The sequence below is a fragment of the Sturnus vulgaris genome, chromosome 16, assembly GCF_052056855.1.
Source record: "Sturnus vulgaris isolate bStuVul1 chromosome 16, bStuVul1.hap1, whole genome shotgun sequence".
Classification (NCBI taxonomy): domain Eukaryota; kingdom Metazoa; phylum Chordata; class Aves; order Passeriformes; family Sturnidae; genus Sturnus; species Sturnus vulgaris.
The window spans coordinates 11,247,858-11,266,418 of NC_142258.1; the positions used below are offsets into that span (position 1 = coordinate 11,247,858).

The 18,561-nt window shown below is 46.5% G+C and overlaps 1 protein-coding gene across 2 annotated transcripts in view; it reads left to right on the forward strand.

Moving 5' to 3' along the window:
- Positions 1-18,153, forward strand: part of CARHSP1 (calcium regulated heat stable protein 1) — a 36,641-nt gene extending 18,488 nt beyond the window's left edge. For both annotated transcript variants that reach the window (XM_014894570.2, XM_088174472.1), the window contains exons 2-4: positions 360-561; positions 3,837-3,959; positions 16,468-18,153. In XM_014894570.2, the coding sequence (XP_014750056.1) occupies positions 380-561; positions 3,837-3,959; positions 16,468-16,630 (468 nt within the window). In that variant the 5' untranslated portion in view covers positions 360-379 and the 3' untranslated portion in view covers positions 16,631-18,153. The remainder of the gene's footprint in view (positions 1-359; positions 562-3,836; positions 3,960-16,467) is intronic.
- The last annotated feature ends 408 nt before the right edge of the window (positions 18,154-18,561 follow it).

An 18,561-nucleotide genomic window follows, 5' to 3' on the forward strand; every position in this document is an offset into this window, starting at 1 on the left:
CTGTGATCAAAGCCCATCAGTCTGGGAGGTGTGTGGGGCACACCAAGACCAAGAGTCGGTGCTCAGCTGTGCCTCAAGAGCCTGTGAGTGAGGCAGGAGTGAGCAAACACGTTAGCTGTGGAGTAATCCGTTTGCAGTGGAGCTTCCTAGTACAGCTGACAAAACTGCGACATTTAAAAATAAATAAACCGTACAAAACATGAGCTCGCTGATAGAGAGCAGGAGCTTGTGGTGGAACCGTGTCCGTGTGTACGTCTGCAGGAAGTGAGTCACGCTCTTACAAAATCAGCATTGAAAGTATTTGTGACTTTTAGGACAATTCCCATTTTGGGCTAAATCAGATCTCTTCCTTTCTCCAGGCTCCTCTCAGGCCTCGGGAATGTCTTCTGAGCCCACCTCCTCCTCGTCCTCCTCCTCTCAGCAGTGCCCTGCCTCGCTCCCCTCTCCCGGCTCCCTGCACCTGCCCGAGAGCCGGCGGCCCCGGGAGCGCTCCCCATCGCCCATGCGGGGCTACCTGATCCCCAGCCCCCTGCCCACCCGGCGCACCAGGACCTTCTCGGCGTGAGTAGGAGCCACGGCGGGGTCCCGAGTGACAGGGAGTGAGTGAGTGTGAGTGCTGGGGGTCCCGAGTGAGTGAGTGAGTGAGTGCGTGAGTGCTGGGGGTCTCGAGTGAGTGTGAGTGTGAGTGAGTGCTGGGGGTCCTGAGTGAGTGCTGGGGATCCTGTGTGAGTGGGTACTGTGGGTCCTGAGTGAGTGTGAGTGAGTGCTGGGGGTCCTGAGTGAGGTGAGTGAGTGCTGGGGGTCCTGTGTGAGTGTGAGTGGGTGCTGGGGGTCCTGAGTGAGTGCTGGGGGTCCTGTGTGAGTGTGAGTGGGTGCTGGGGGTCCTGTGTGAGTGTGACTGGGTGCTGGGGGTCCTGGTTGGTGATAGAATACATACCTCTGGTTACATCCAGCATTGCAAACCAAGACAGGTGTTCAGTCTCTTGGCTCTTTAAGACAAGACTTTTACAGGGAGGGGAAAATACACCAAGATTTTTCAAAACAGAGTTCCTTGTCTGAAGCTTTGCTTCACTTCTGACACTGAGTTGTGGCTTCCAGGACCAGTTCCTGTTGGTGTTTCCTTCTCAGATCCAGATTTTCTTTTTTTTTTTTTTTTTGGCATGGTCTCTCTTCTCACTGCCCCTGAAGCACTGCACCAAACCTCACCAGAACTTTCAGGTTTCTCACTCCTGATACCTGTGCTAACACCATCAAGGTTACATTTTAGGGATACTCCATCACTTTCCAGAGGAAAGTGTTTCCTTGTTTCCTTTTCTTATTCAGCTTTCATATCTTCATCTTAAGATTGCTCAAATAGACTTGCTAAAGAATATGCTGGCTATCAGGGTATGACCCCTGGTCTCTTTCTCTAATGATTTTTGTGTGAGGTTTTCCATGAAACGAGGTAATATTTGTTTTTTGTGGTTATTTGAGGCAGTGATCTTTCAGCAGAGCTGGCTTTCCCTGAGCTTTCCTGGAGCCCCGTGGTGCTGTGCAGGCTCCTGTGAGCCCTGTCCAAAGGGAACTCCTCCCCAGGGCAGCAGCCGAGGATGGTGTGGCCAGGTTTGGCCATTGCAGAGATTTCCCAGTGTCTGTGAGGAGCTGACCTGAAGAAAGGAATTTGGGCTTCTTTGTTCACCTCAGAGCCTTTGAATCAGGGTATAATGTGAAACTTCTGCCCCAGCCTTTTTTTTTCTGGATGAGGAAGGTCTGGCAGTGCAGAATGAATGCTGTGGCAGTAAGATCTCAGCCCCACAGCCTGTTTTGTTCTGCTTGGTGTGCTTTTTCCCTTTTGCTTCTTGCAGTGTTATCCTGCTCTTTTCTCCCACAGTTATCCATGAGGATTTAAATAATAACAGTCTCACCGATGCTTCTTATTATTACTTCTGAATTCAAAATAAGGCAAAAAAGAAGAGGAGCAGAAGAAAAGTTTATCTGTTATCAGTTCCAAAAGCCTTCAAATGCCCTGAACTTCCTGATGGAAGTAGATTGCTAAAAGGAATATAATTGACTTAATAATTGGGGTTGCCCTTGGAAAGCAAGTCCGAGCTAGCTTGCTTCAATGCTGTGTTAATAATGAACTCTTTGTAAATCTTTTCAGCTGTTAATCTTAGTTTGGTTCTTACAAAAAGAAAGAATTCGTTATTTGGCTTCCATAGTTCTTTAATCATTAATTAGTGTAGGAATCTTGCTGTATTTGTTTGCCCTGGAAACCAAAATAGCTCTGAATTTTTTTTGTCTGTGTCCTCTTTAAACAAGCGGAGCTCCAGGTGAGCAGTTGTATAAAGAAATGAATGTGACAAGCAGTGGCTTATTATTCAGTGTTATTATTTAATTTTGGTTCACTGGAAGTGGGGGGCCTCATCCCCCACGGTGCCTTATCTCTTTGAAAGATGCAATTGAACTTTAATAGCTTGTTTAGGACAGTGAGTGCTTTTCTGTGTAACAAGCACTTGTGAGGTCAGGTGTGTTGACAGCTTTATGGAGCTGGAAATGAAGTGATTTAATGAAGATTTCTTTCTTTAGCACTTTCAAATGCATTTATTTACTGTTAGTTTGATTTAAGGAATAAAGCTGTTACCATTTTATTAAAAAATAATTTTATTTAGACTTCAGTAAAATTTAAACATTTGGGATAGTGATGTCCAAGTTGCCATGATGTATGTAAGCAATGGTCATTGTGTTTGGAGAATTGCAGCAAAATCCTCTCTAACATGGAGCCTACTGGATACTCCTGGGCATGAAGAAGCTTCTGATCTAGCAATGCTCAGAGTAAACCCCATAGTATGTCTAAACCAGTTGGTTTTCATTAATGGAAGTGTTTGAGTGAATTTGGAAGTTGTACTCAGTGTATTTGATGGAGAAAAGGATTTAACCACACAGTTTTCAGGATAAGTTGCAGTAAGTCACCCTAAAGGTGGTTCTGCAAATGTGTCTCACCTTAAAATACAGGTCCCATGGCAGTGGAGGGGGAGCTCAGACATGAGTCTTGCTGCTGTGCACTGCAGCTGGCCTTCACACTTCTGAGACATCTGTGAAAGCACAGCACTTAGGTGCACACTGCTGCTCCCAAACTCCTCAAAGGTACAATATTCTACATTTAGTGCAGAGTCTGCATGAAAATCTGGCGCAGTGATGGAGCAGCTGAATTCAAGATGGCAACTGATGCATTATAGTGCTAGCAAACATCATCTTCACATCTGTGTCCCTTCCCAAGGCCCCAGGCAGAACAGGAGCAGTGTGTGACAGGGAGTGCAGAGCAGTGTGCCCACTGAGGGAGTGCTTGGCACGCTGTGCCTGGTGCTGTGTGTGCCCTGGTGCCAGTGCTGGGTATGAAGCAGTGTGTGCTGGGTGTGCAGCAGTGTGCGGGGTGTGCAGCACTGTGTTTTGGGTGTGCAGCAGTGTGTTTTGGGTGTGCAGCAGTGTGCTTTGGGTGTGCAGCACTGTGTTTTGGGTGTGCAGCAGTGTGTGTGATGGGTGTGCAGCAGTGTGTGGGGTGTGCAGCAGTGTGTTTTGGGTGTGCAGCAGTGTGTGTGGGGTGTGCAGCACTGTGTTTTGGGTGTGCAGCAGTGTGTGTGGAGTGTGCAGCAGTGTGTGTTGGGTGTGCAGCAGTGTGTTTTGGGTGTGCAGCAGTGTGTTTTGGGTGTGCAGCACTGTGTTTTGGGTGTGCAGCACTGTGTTTTGGGTGTGCAGTACTGTGTTTTGGGTGTGCAGCAGTGTGTTTTGGGTGTGCAGCAGTGTGTTTTGGGTGTGCAGTGTGCTCAGCACTGAGCTGCTCTTTGTGGCTTCCTCCTCAGCACGGTGAGAGCGTCCGAGGGTCCCGTCTACAGAGGGGTCTGCAAGTGCTTCTGCCGCTCCAAGGGCCACGGCTTCATCACCCCCGCAGATGGGGGGCCTGACATCTTCGTGCACATCTCAGAGTGAGTCCTGGGGGTGTGTGTATATGTGTGTGTGTGTGTGTGTGTGTGTGTATGTGTGTGTGTGCCCAAGGAGGGCTGCAGCTCTGCTTTGCCTTCCTCACCCAACGCTTGGGAGCTTTCAGACAACCGTGGTTTATAATCTGTCACTCTTACTCCAGCTAAGGGGTTATGCAGATGTTACTGGCAGCATTAGATTATGCAGTTCTTTTCCTGTACTTTTATAAATCTGTAAGGTTAAAAACTAGAAGATGATCCTTAAATCTCTTAGAATAAGCTATGAGTTTTGCCCAGACCCAGAAGCTTGCGTTCACCTGAAGCAAATATTCCATGCAGTGTCTAGTTTTAATGTAAAGATTTATAACACTGAGAATTCATTACTTTTACTTTGCACTTCTTGTACCATTATTAAACTAAAGGTTAATTGCCTTTACTGTTGAGAAAAGTCACACTTTATTACTTCCTTGAATTTATCTAGCTTAGGTTGTGAGCAGTTTATAGTTACAGCTTTCTCTGTTAAAGGGTTCATTAGTACCTCAGCCCTTTTTGTCCTGAACACACTGAGAACTACCCCCTCTGAATTTACCTTTTGATAAACTAAGCAGATAAAGCTTTTTAAGTCCCTTGCTGAGAATTTTTCTCCAGTCTAAGCCAGTCTTTGCAGCCTACTTAGAAAAGAGACTGAAGAATTTAAGCATAATTTTAAGACTATGCACTGTACACACACTTTCAGTGTAAGGAGATAAAATCTCCTCCATTTCTGCTCTGTTTCTCTTCCTGTACATCCCATAATCACATTGGCCCTTTATCCCCAGTCTTTGCAGAGTTGCTTACCTGCTGTGACCTCAGCATCCTCTGCAGTGTCAAGGTTTGGTGCAGTCCCAGATCCAACCTGGCATTTCCAGCCATGGTTGCATTCCTGACTCCTGGATGTGCAGCTCCTCCTTTGGTTGCAGAGCAGCAAATCCCACTGGGAGAGGCCCTGCCCAGGAATCCCCAGCACACCCCATGCCTGCCCTGCCCTTGGTGTTCATGGCTTGGCTAATCTGCAAGGTTTAATGGGCAATTTTAGTATTTGTTCCTAGATTGAGATGTTGACCAATGTTGGGGCTGTTGCTCTCTGAGGGTATGTGTGTTAAGACTGCTCCATGTTTATTCTCCCATAACCTCTTCTAGATCTATCATCAGTTTTATTTTACCTATCATTCACAGTATTGAAGCTGTATAATCCTTATTTGTTGTTCAGAGTGGTTATCTAGTGGTAAGTCAACAAAAGCCTTACCAAACCCACTGCCATTGCCCCAGCTGTCATTCCTGGTTGTGTGTGCAGCACGTGTCCTTGGAGCAGGAGCCCTTGGCTTTCCTCCAGGAAATTCCATTTCTGGAATGTCACTGCACCATGGGCATTGACAATCCAGAGCTTTGTAGGGCTCATGGGTACACATAGGCTCAGTGGTCTGACCTGTGTTCAACCCAAGGAAGTGCCATTTAATATTTCCTTTCTCTTTTGTCTAATGCAAATGCACTATTTCTCCTAATTTCCTGAATAACTTAAAAATAGCATTTCCTATGTCACAATTAAAAAAATTTCACTGTGAACATCTAGTCTGACCTATACAGTTACTGATCAGCAGGGGTTTAGTTACAACAGCCTTCTTGCAGAAACATGAATTTTCAGCCTTCTAATGAATTCCTTTTAAAGAACTGTCTATTTTCGGTCCTGTTTTTTTTCCCTGTACATTTTCACTTCCAATTAGTTCAGTAAAATTTTCTTCAGTTATGTGAAATTATTCCTTTTAAAACCCTGGCGATTACTTTTTGGTTGGGGTTGCTGTTTTGTTTATCTGTACAAAACGTGAACTGCTCCTTCAGGTTCCTATCCTATGGCCCAACACATCTTTCTGTCTTGGCCCAAACCCAGGACTTGATTCTGTGTGCACAAGGTGTTCCTGCCCTCAATTTCCCTCCAGTCAGTAGAAACTCCAGGGATGGTTTTTTTGTTTCCCTGTTTAACACTCCCATATGTCTCCTGTGCTGCAGTCCCAAATGCCATTACCAAAATAACTTTGTGTGCTGTGATTTTTGGTGCTCAGTGCGAGGTCCCTGTGACAGGAGTCCCCTCGTGGGCTGTGCTGTTGGTGGATTGATCCCAGCTGCTCTCAAGCTGCTCTGACTGGGAGCCATCAATATTTGAGCTATATTTGAGTAACCAAGCCCTCAGTGTGCAGTGCTGCCCTCCCCTTCCCACCACCCACTGCCTCCATCCCAAAGCACCACGGAGCAAGTCACCAAGGCTGTAAAAGTTTATGGCCAGCCACAATACTTGAGGTGTTTGCAGTGTGTGTGTGCTGACACAGGAGCTTCTCTGCTCTGCCAGCCTCGCCCAGCTGTGCCCTGGCACTGTCCCTGTCTGGGGAAGCTGGAGCAGGTGAGGGCTGAGGGGCAGAGCTGCTCTCTGGGCAGCCCTCAGCCTGAGCCCCAGCTCACAACCCAGTGCCCGCGGGACCAGCGTGGCTCTCTGTGTTCCCAGCTGTGTCATTTCAATGGTGCTCACCCCAGGAGCAGGCTCCATGTGCTGTGCTCTCCCTGCAGTGCAGCAGGGCAAGGCTGGAGTACCCTGTACCTTGTATCCTGTACCCTGTCCACTGCTGGGAGGCACCTGTGCCTTTCTGGGAGAGGCTTTACCCAACCCATGGTCAGCAATTCCACTGCCTCCCTGGGATCTCTTCTGGCTCTGAGACCTTTCTGGTGTTTACCTGACTTGGCTTTCAGTAAGGACCTTCACTTCCACCTCCAGCAGGCAAACCATGCCCTTCTTGTAGAAATTGTGTGTTCAATGATTCTTTTCCTTGCTCTTTCAGAAACATCTTAGCAAGGTTAGTTCATATGGATTTTGTAGGACTGAAGTGTTTTGTATTTTTACAGCTTCTCTAGGTTCAATTTTGCTCTCTTGAAGCCAACAGCAGTTTTTCTATTGTACCAGGAATGGACCACTGTTTTAAATGTTTCACATGTAGGTACTGTCTCAGAGCTTCAGTTCAAAAATAGCTGATGTTTCTGCCTCAACCTGTTAGTGAAAAGTGCTATTATTGAAGTACTGAAGGTTTCAGCACATTGTGTTCTTTAATTACTCAGAGTATATTTGAGTTGTTGGAAACAGCTTTTAGTGCTGGAGGGTGATGGTATCACTGCCTCAATTCTGACTCGAGGCAACACTGGAAGGACAAATTAGTAATGCCTTTCATTTCAGTTTATTTCACAGTCAATTTGATAGATTGCTCTTTATTAAGTGGAATTGCTTTTTGTGGCAGCATTCTGTAACCAGGCCTGTGGCTCAGGGGACTCCAGTGACTGGTTTGCACAGTTTTGAGATCCTCCTTATGTTTATCAAGTTATTCTTTCCCACCTATTTATTGAGTTAAATCTGAATGTCAGAGAGATGTTAGTCTGTTCACTGTCTCAGTGTGGTATAGGAATCTACTCATGGAATGAAAGTGGATTGTTTCTCCCGAATTCTTCCCAAAAGCTGGGATTTCAGGAACTTGGATAAAATGGTTATGCCAGTTTGGATTTGCCAAGATAGACTGTTCCTCTGTGCTCATCACTAAGCTGTGATGATTAGTGAAGGTTTTAAGCATTAGGACCAGCTGCCTATCTTGCAGATTATTATGATTTTCAACAAAAACCTTTAATTTGAGGAATTAAATTATTTTCTTCCCTAAGCTTTGAGGAGCTGTGAGCTTACAATTTAGTGAAAATGTCTTCCATAGGATGGGATGTCTGTTTCCTGTAAGTTTCTTTATTTTTTGTAAGATAATAACAACACTTAGGGTGGCATTTCGTTTCTATAAGTGAGCATTAGCCCAAAAATAAAGTCAAATGTATGTGGCATTCAAAAGCTTCACTTGATGTCTGCAAAATTTTCTGCGTATCTGTGCATGAATGTGGCCATGCAGACATATTTTATGAGTGGAACTTGCAACAAAGCTGCTTTATTGTGTTGGGCTTGTGAGATGTGGGTAGAAATATGGGATCACAGAATTGTTAGGGTTGGAAGGAACCTCTGAAGATCATCTAGACCAATGCCCCTGCCAAGGCAGGGTCACCTAGAGCAGGTTACACAGGAACCATCCAGGTGAGTTTGGAATGTTTCCAGAGAGGAAGAGTTCATCCTCTCCCTGGGCAGCCTGTTCCAGGTACCTTCAACATAAAGAATTTCTTCCTTATGATGAGGTGGAACTTCTTGTGCTTTAGTTTATGGCCATTGCTCCTTGTCCTGTTGCTGGGCACCACTGAAAAGGGTCTGGCACCATCCTCTTGGCAAGTGCCTTTGAGATCATTAAATCTAATGAGATCTCCTCTCAGTCTGCTCTTCCCCAAACTAAAAATCCCAGCTCCTGCAGTTTCTCCTCAGAAGAGATGCTGCAGACCCCTCACCATCTCTGTGGCCTCTGCTGGTGCCTCTCTGGTAGCTCCTTGTTCCTGTCCTGAGGAGCCCAAAGCTGGGCACAGCACTGCAGATGTGCCCCCCTAGGACTGAGCAGAGGGCAGGGTCACCTCCCTCACCTGCTGGCCACACTCTTCCACTGGTCCTGCTGGCCCCCAGGACACACTGCTGGCTCATGTCTTGTCCCCCAGCAGTACCCTGAGGTCCTTCTCTGCAGAGGGTCAGCCCAGCCTGTTCTGTGCTTGGGGTTATCCCTCCCCAGCTGCAGGACCCTCCACTGGCCCTTGCTGAGCCTCAGGAGGCTGCTCCCTGCCCAGCTCAGACCTGTCAGGGTCTGGCTGCATGGCAGCACAGGTTTTGAAAGGTGCTTTTTGTCTGCCTGGCTTTGTTCTAATGAGTGGTTCTGAAGGCTGCAGAGATGATTTGTTTTGGTGTTTGATAACACTCGTGTGGAGCCACTTCTTTTTAGCTGATTGGGTACAAGTGAGTCCTGCTTCCCTGTGCTTACTGGAGACAGCTCTCAGCTTGGTATAAATAGTTGTGCTAGAGAAATGTCATGGCTCTTTGGGGTGATAAGGTTTTGTTTTTCTCAGATTCATTCTTCACCTCTCTCTAGAACAAACACAAAATATGCTTGCTGTAGTGAATATAAACCCCTAGCTGGCAAGCATGGAGGCAGAGGAGTTGCTGAGATAGTAACTCCATATTACATCTCTGGAAAGCAGGAAGCAAAGACAAATTCATTTGCCCGGAGTGAAATTTTTAAAAAGCCCATAATTACATTTTTAATAGCGAAATGATAGCTGTTAATGCTTTCATTTCCACCAGCCTGTAAGATGATGCACTGTCACCAAATTGATGGTGGTGTTAGAGCATCAGTGAGAGAGCTTTATCCTCCTGTGTGTCACCCCCTTGGCTCATGCTCCATCCTAGCAGTAAGTCAGCTCCCACAGACACTCCCTGGTGTGGTGGTCACTGACACCATGGCTCTGCTGGCCTCCCTCTGTCTCTCTTGCTGTTCCACCTGTAGCTGTGGGATGTTCCAGAGAGCAGCAGGGACTGCCTGCAGTGCTGGCTGTTGGAGTCCCCTAGAGCCAGGTGCTGCCTGTACAGACAGCTCCACATCAGCTTCCCTTCCCAGCTGGGCTGCTGAGGGATGGGGGAGCTGGGGAACCTGTGGCAGCAGATCAAGTGTTGTGCATTAGAGCACTGCAGCCACTCTTCTGCTGTGTTTGGGAGTGGGCACACCATGGAGACTGGTTTGTGCTCCAGGCTTTTGCATTTATCTGGGATTTGGCCTGAGGCTTGTGTACCTGCAAGGGCAAGGCAAGGAGGTGGCTCACCAGAGAGCAGGGACGGATGAATGACCACACTCTTGGTTTTTTAAAAGATTTTGTTTTGCAAAAGCAGCATATTTAATGAGAGAGAAAAAAACTGTAGTGTTTATGGGTTTTCTGCAATTTGCCAGCACTTGGCTCTGAAGGGGAAAATGCTGCATTGCAGAGAGGCCTTCAGGCTGTCCTTCAGGCTGTGTTCCTGACCCGGGGGTAATGATGGGTCTGGAGAATGGATGTGTGCTTCCCTCAGGGACACTGACACACAGCACCCCTGAGTCCCCAGGAGATCCTGAGCCTGCAGTGCTTTACCTGTGCATTGTGGTGTGATCTCCAGTGTCTGTAACTCAGCAGTGCTGAACATTAGAGGGGTCTGGTTGGGCTCCCAGGTGGGGATGGTCCCATTCTGCTGTTGCATTCCAGCTGCTGGCTATGCTGCAGATGTTCTGTCAGCTGCATCTTCCTGCAGGGAGAACCCAGCTGTGTCCCTGTGCACCGAGGAGCTGGCTCTGAGCTGTTTGTTTGTGTCCATGGAGAGATCATCTCTTCATGCTCCTTCCTTTCCTCCGATTTTCTGCCAGATCACTGCTTGGTGCAAAGCGTTAATGCCACATCTCCTGGCTTCTCTCTGGTGGAGTGGAACAATATGGGTTGGAAATTACCTCATAATTCTAAATGATCTGAGAGCTGAATCTGAGCTGAGAGAACAAACTTCTCTGGCCTCTCTGGCTTTTCTGTGAACTGCCAGCAAAACAGTTTCTGCTGACTGCTCTGGGGATACTGGGAAGCCAAATCTCAGCTTTCTGATTGCCTTCAAAATACTGGATGACTTATGTGCTTTGGACAGCACACATCCTTCCTGGGGTGCTCCCTTTCTGATGTTGTGCTGCAGGGCGAAGTGTCTGAAATAAGTAGATTATCTGGGGCAGGAAGGAGAGGCAGCAGAATTCCAGATCTTTCTCAAGAGAGGGTTGGAAATGAATAGAACATGGATAATCTTTTTCCGTAGGGATCTCCACCCCCCAGCTGGCTCAGAAAACTCACTTTGCAGTGGTGCATGCAGGAGAGTCAGGTTGCTGTGGTCATTATTGTAGCTAAGTCTTCCCAGAATCTTGCCCTAAATGATAGAAGCTGTAATAGGTCAGAGGCAAGGCTGGCACTCTGTCAGCCAGGCAGTGGGCACGGCAGACAGGGGCTGCTCAAGGATGGGGGCTCTTTGTGCTCAGCGAGCACAGGATGTGGCTGCCCTGGGCTTGGGTTTCCAGGTGCACTCAGTAGGTGGGGCTGTGATGGGATCCAGGCTGGATGTTTGCAGGAATGGATGTCTTCTTTGTCTTTGAGTCATCCTTGGAAAGCTCTCTTCTGTTCCTTCCTCACGGGGTGTGCTGGGCTGCCTGGCCTTGAATTGGCTGCTGGAAGTAGATGTGGAGCCATAACTACCCCCGAATATTCAGGGGATTCAAACACCATGATCCAGTGGAGAACTGGGCAAGAGGATGGTGCATCATGAACTGGGAGAGAAGTGCAGCTCCTGGGAAGTTTCCTTTGCAACAGCACAGAGACCAGGGCAATCCTGGAGCAGAGACCTTGGGTATTAACTGCTGGGATTCTCCAGTGTCTGAGCCTCTTACACTTCTCTGTCCCAGTCAGGAGTGTGGTGGGGAGAGGCTGCCCTGCTCCTGGCAGCTCCATGAGGTCACTGCTGGCTTTGCTGGGGGGTGCACAGGGCATGCAGGGGAGAGCACTTGGGATTAGCAACTCGCAATGGTTCATTGTTCTGTTGCACCTTGCTGTTGAAAACCCTCAGGGTTCTTGAGACAAGTGTTGAGTTGTTAAATGAGCTTTAAGAAGCCCAGGAGGTAACAGAGCCCACTGCCCCATGGAAGTGCTCCATGGTGTCATCCAGGGCAGGCTTGGTGACCAGCAAGGCTCAGAATTCACTGAAAACTCTTGCTCCAAAATGTTTCCACGTGACATTGGCTTTGTCCCAAGAGGTTTAACTAGAGCCCTGGAATATGAATAGCAGTTGTGAGAAGGAAGAACTAGAACATTCCTTATTTAGGTAATTTCCTAATAACCTCCCAGTTCCCTAAAAATAGTGCAGGATAAAATGCTCCACCATACCAGACTGGCGCTGAGCTGGGAAATGGGAGTTGCTGGATAATCTAAAACTCTATTGTGTCTCTAACATCAGGGAAGCATTTCCTATTTTTAGCTTGAATTTGAAGTTGTTGAAGTTACTTAAGATTCCTGGGTATGTAGATATTCATTATTTTGAATTGAAAGTGCACTCCAATATCTCAAATAGCAGTGGAAACCTCCACATTCCTCTAGATCAACATTTAATATATATGTAGGGTGAAAGTAAAAAATACAGATCTAAAATTATATAATCAATATATAGCATCAAAAAAGTCCACATTTAACTTCCTTTACCAAATTTTCCAGGTAACTTTCATTGTTTACAGCATGTCTCTTATAGGCTGAGTCTGTTCCAAGAACTCTGTTTACTCTCTCTGATCTTTTCCAGTTCATTTCCTGCCCAGTGCTGAAGGCAATTGCTTCCTGCTGGATGATCTTCCCCCTGGGAAGAGGTGGTAGGGCTCTGCCTCCAGTGCCACCATCCCATCACCCCTGGAGTGCCATCATATTGTTCTTTCTGGATGCCACCAGAAGCGCTGCACAATCTGGATGTTGTTTGTTTCTGCTTCCAAGCATCACATGTAGTGATGGCAGGGCTGGATGGAGTAAGTCTGTGTCTGTCCCAGAAGCAGCTTTAGGTGGCAAACACTGCCCAGGGGACGCTGTTTACTCACAGGTCTATTCAGGCTGCAGGCCAGGACCTTTGTCCTCTGGCTTTTCGTGTGCACTGAGGGCAGTGAGCTAATGATCTCCTATTTGTTAGGCACCAAGAATAATTAGTGATCACAAATGTGCAGGAGACAAAAGAACAGCTGATCTGTGCGAGGAAAGTTGAAAGGCCAAAAGCAGAAAATGAAATTGGAGACGTTTGTGTGGCCACAACCTTTATACACAGCTGTGCAGAGGACAGGCCTGGCCCTGGTGGGGTAGAGTCACCTCAACAAGTGAGGAAAGAACAAAGTAGGGATCAGATGAAGCCATGCTGGGGTTGAATGAGGTTTTATCACAAGCTCCAGTCACTTGTAGTGTCAGCTTGGATAAGTAATGAAACCAGGAAAGGATCTGATGCTGTCAGCATAATGCTCAGCCCTGCAAGAAATGTTCTCTAGCAGAGAAAAGTGCACCTGTCTGCTCTGGGTAATGCTTAGGGCTCTGCAGATTCTGGGGATAATCTGATCTGCTCAGTAAAGGAACATGAGTATTTAACCTCATGATTCAGCATAAGAAATGTGAGTCAACAATTTTTTTTTTTTTTTTTCCCTGGCAGACCAGGGGCTGCATGGGCAGTGCCCCAAACAGTCACCTCCCAAGGGCTGAGGGATGTGGTGGCTTTCAGTGCCAGCTGAGTGTGTCCTGCAGGCTGGGATTGCTTCTCCTCTCCTGGCTGCAGCCTGTGCTGTGTTAGGCATGTTCTGTGTGTGTGTACTGACTCACTTGGGTTTATTTCTTGGAAAACCAGAATCACTTTGTTACCGGTGTACCTGCAGCACACATCTTACCAGAACCTGTCCAGGTATACATATTCATATTTCAATTTTAAACAAAACATACCCTAACAAAACATTCGTCTTTTTTAATGCTCAAGCTGTACTTCTTCCTCACTTTAATTTGTATATTCAAGTGGTACCTAATTTATCTCCATTTAAAAAAAGCTTAAAGCTTTTTTTGTATTAGTGCTTCAGGGTTAAATCCACTTTCCTTTTGCATTCACCATATTTGCCTACTTTTGCAGATTTCAAATGTTTATTTTACTAACCGTGGCTTATCCTGTTTTACAGGAGGTTTTAAAAAACATGTAAGGTTCCTGTTTGTTAAAAAAAAAAAGATGTTTCAGCCAAACCTGAGATCCCTTCCTGGGCAGGGCATCCGTTTGGTTTGGTGGCTGTGCAGTGGTGACTTGTTCCTGCCCCTCCTGGGGCTCTGCAGTGCGTGACTGGAGCACCAAGGGGAGATTCTGCTTTAGTTTTAGTCGTTTTTAGCTCTATAGCAACAATTTCTTTTTTTTTTTTTTTTTTTTTTTTTTTTTTGCAACAAAGGATCAAGGTTCATCAAGATTCAAGGGGTTTCAGTAGGAAAGATGATGTCATTTTTTTAACGTTGCATTTTCACTTTGACTCTTTCAACCCTTTCCTGTGTCTCTTCTTGGGGCTTTATGTCCCCTCATCAGGTTCCAGCACATCCTTGCTGCAAATCTGCTGTTTCAAAGTCAAGGTAAACTTCTGGGTCTTTGGTGGCAAATGCCTTTGGGACTAGAAAAGGTAAATTAGTTTCTGCTCTTGGAAGGACAGTAAGGGTTGAGTGTGCAATCCCTTCACACCTGAAAGCATCTTAAACCTGTTGGAGCTGGGGGAAGTGAGACATAAATGGAGGCAGTAAGTGGAGAGGACAGGCACAACAAAGGTCAGATGTGGGAGCCTGAACATGTCCAGTGTGATTCTGGGCTGGGCTGACAGGATGGCCTGCAGGCTTTGGAAGTAAATAAAGGTCAGTCAGATCAGCCTGTGTGGGTTGGAAAGGGCTGTCAGGTCTGATGAAGGAGGCTTTATCTTGATTTTTCTGTAAATATTTCTTCTGCCTTCAGTTTACTGCCATTTTCCCAAGCATTGCTCTGAAGGGTTCAGTTTAGGACGTGCCCTCCTGGCTCTGATTGCCACAGTCACAGGCAGCTCTGGAGTAGAGGTATTTCCAGGGAAATAAAGTTTGAAATATATGCATTTCAAGTCAGAGGCCTTGGGAATGCCTTTAACTCCTCATAGCAGGTTTTAGATTCATATTTAGATATAGGAGCATTTTCAATATCGTGTTGATACAATCAGTTAGCAAACAATGATTTTTCTTTTGAATTTCCCATGGGAGAAGTCTTGATTTAGGGGTCATTTTTAGCTTCCCTTTTAGATGCCTGGTTTCCCTGTCTGTTCCTGGGTTTGGGCTGCTCCTGCTTCACCACAGCCTGGCTCCAGCTCCCTGAGCAGCACTTGTGCAGGAGTGCAGGATCAGACAGGAGCCCTCAAAGGGGGAAGGGCTGGGGACAGGCAGTGCTGGAGATGGAGCTGGAGAAGTCTTGCAGAACTGTGGGGAGAAGCAAACTGTGATGTGAGGTTAGAGCTGGCAGTAGGGGCCAGTGTATTCACCTCCTATCAGTCTTGCCAGTCTTTCCTGCAATAGAAAAGCCCTAAGAATAACGGGTCACAAAATGAGAGGGGATATAAAGGGCACTGCTAAAATCTGAGATCTGCTGTTAACAGAAACATGGGGTACAATTCCTGGGTGGGGTGAGCATGCTCCCAGAGTGCTGTCAGAGAAGGCAAATGCCAAATTTCAGTGGTTCACTACAAACTTCTGGCCTAGACCACTTTTTTTTTCTTTCCTGGACCCAAATCTTACTTCCAGTGTAACAGGACTTCACAAGCAAGTCACACCTATCAGACATTCAGTGGAATTTGTTATTAGTGTTGATCTGTTCCCAAATACCGATTCTGCTGAGAAACCCTGAAAACCATCAATGAGAAAGGCAGAGCCTAGGCTGTCAGGCCAGGGGGAGCTGAGCATGGGCTCGTGTAGGGATATTTAAGGAAAGGCAAAGTGGCATCTTCTGTGCTGTGAGAGCCTCATGGCAACGCAGGAGGGAGGAATCTCTGCCGGTGTTCACTGGCACATGCTGGGATTTTTATTACAAAGCTCTGATCTCAGACACAGGGAGGAGGTGAGGAGGGCTGTTTGCAGTTCTCTGTTTCATCAGCACCTTGTTCTGAACAGTGAAGCCCTTTGGGCATCTCCCACCTATTCCAAACGTGGACTCACGTGCAGTAGCAAATGCACAGTGCAGGTCTTCCAGCATCCCCTGGCATCACTCAGGAATCTTCCAGGAGTCTTCTGGAAATCTCCCAGAGTGCTGAGTGAGTGTTTCTGCAGGCTAACACATCAGGATAGCACAACTCTCTTTTCTCTCGGCAAGTAATTCTGAAATATTTGATACCAAATCTCACTGGGACTCCTTTTTTATTTCATACCACAAACTGTGTTATGATGGAATAACCTAAAGGCAAAATCTGGCCACTACGTGGTACAATTCCTTTTAGGAAAAAATGAAAAAAAAACCAACCCAAACAAACTGAAACTTCAAAAGCTTAAGTGAGAAGGGAGGGGGGGAATCTACCAAAAATAGATCAACTTTCTTTAGTTTAAAAACCATATCCCCAGAGTAAGTGGCAGCCAGTGACAGCCCTGCCCTCTAGTGCTGTTGCAAGTGAGGTGCTGGTGCACAGTTCTTAGTCCAAGCCTGGGCTCACCTGAGTATTCTTTAAAGCAGATTAGAGTGGGGATTTCTGTGGGTTTTATTGAGTTTTATTTTGTACTTCTTGTGGTTGGTTGATTTTTTTAGGGCGATGGTGATATTTATAGTATTTTCATAGGATTTCACTGCAAGACAACCAAAATCAGCCTCAGACTTTGATGGATGACAGGCTCTACAAAATCCCTGAAGTACTTTGAGCATCTAAGATAACAATTATAAAAAAAAAATCAGTAAGCTGCAGAAGAGAACGAGTGTTTCTGTGATTCATTGCCTAACCGGAGCTTCCCTCCACAGCATTGAAGGCGAGTACGTTCCCGTGGCAGGCGACGAGGTCACCTACAAGATGTGCACCATCCCTCCCAAGAACGAGAAGCTGCAGGCAGTGGAGGTGGTGATCACTCACCTGGCCCCTGGCACCAAGCACGAGACGTGGTCAGGGCACGTCATCAGCTCCTGAGGTGTCCCCTGGAACACCCTGCTGCTGGCGTGGGCTCTGCTCAACAGCTGGCTGCAGGACCTGGCTGCAGAATATTGTGCGTGAGGAAATACTGCATTGTCAATAAAGCAGAAGCGGGCCAAAATTACCATTTTTTACAGCTGGCCTGATTTAAAAAAAAAAAAAAAAAAAAGGCAATTCAAATGCTAATGAAAAAAATCTAGCGTAATGTGTTTACAAGAGATGTATTTAAAGAGACCTAGTTTGTGTGCTTGGTGGAGGAGGGGAGGTTTGGGTTTTCTTTTGTCTTGTGAACTGATTGCAGGAAATGCCCAGGGGAAGGGGGGAGAGGTTTCAAAGAGAACTTTTTGTAGTGCAGATGGTCAAGCACAACTCTGAGCCCTGGGTGTTGTGTGAGCCCCCATTCCCTTGGGCTGCTCTTCCGGGGCTGCAGCACCTTTATTGCTGATAACAGTGCCTGAATGCCTTGGCCTGACAGACACAGGTGTTCATTGCTGAGCTCTTTTCCTCATGGAAGGAAGTTCACAAACAGAGCAGCTGCCACAGGGTGGGAAATCTCCATCAGGTGCACCACTGCAAATGGTGTGGCTGCACAGGTGTGGAAACTGTGTTGTACTGGTAAAGCTGGGCTTGTTTGTGAATTTACTTAGGTGCCTTGATGGTTGATTAGCAACAGATTTTATAGGCCAGTATTAAAAAAAAAAATCCATCCCAAATTTAAATTTGCTTCAAGGTAAGTAGTAGAAAATTGTAGAGTAGTGGATACTTCATAGCCTCTGACTGACTGGATTTTGACAAGGCTGAAGATTTGCCTTCTAGACTGCATTCAGCTGACTGCCATGGTGTGCCAGGGACAGGCAGGACACCTGCACTGCTGCACAGCAGGTGTGTGCTGCCCAGGTGCCTGTGCATTAAATACTGTGTGAGTTACTCAGCAGGCTCAGCTGTCTTGGTGAAGTAGATTCTGCATCTGTTTCCCTGGAAAACTCGCTTGGTAGGATGTGATAGGGCCACCCTTCCCCAGACTCTCCATGTAGTTGTAGTGCTACTAAATTGGTTTTGTTCCTGTTTGCCTTCCACATCTTATTTTTTCAAATGAAGCATTTTTCTCTGTTATGTTCCTAACAGTGGATTTTTATTGACTTTGCAAATAAAATAAAATAAAATTAAAAAAAAAAAAGGCACAACTCTTGTTAGTTGTATAGAACAGTGTAGCTTCAGCTGTGTATTTGGAGCTTCACCTAGAGGTGCTCACTGTCAGGACCTGTTCTGAGCTTTTCACAGCAGCTGATCTGTTCCCAGGTGTGATGTGGGGACAGCACAGGGCTGTGGGGTCAGGAACTGCTGTGCTGGCTTGTTTTCCCTTAGCTGTACTTGTGTTACACCATGGTGTAGTGGGGTTTGGGTTTGGTTTTGTTTTTATGAGCCATAAGCCTTGGTAGTGGTGGGTTTATCACTGTGCAGTTTGTTGGAATATCACTCCCTGCTTTCTTTACAATAAATACAACCATTTCAGTGCTTTACTGTGTTTCCAGTGTGCTGCCTGGGTAGCTGGTGCTGAAGAGGATCAGCTTTAAAGAAGAGGAAATGCAGGTACCTGCACATGCACCCCTGTGTGGTGACACCTAAGTTTGATTTAAGGAACTGTTTTCACACCCACTGACTGCAGTTACCAGAATAATTAGGAAATAGTAAGGCCAGGACATGTCAGACAGATCTCCAAGACAGAGCAGCCAGCAATGTTGTCTTTGGGGATGAAAACAAACCTGGCTTTGGTCCTGCATGGGATATTTTGCATTGGCATTCTGCCAATACAGCAACCAGCCCTGCAGTAAAATAACCAGGTCATCAGGTACAGGACATGGAGTACACACAGCACAGCAGCTCTCAAACTGTCTGTCCTTGAAGAGCATTCTACCCCAGGGATGGCT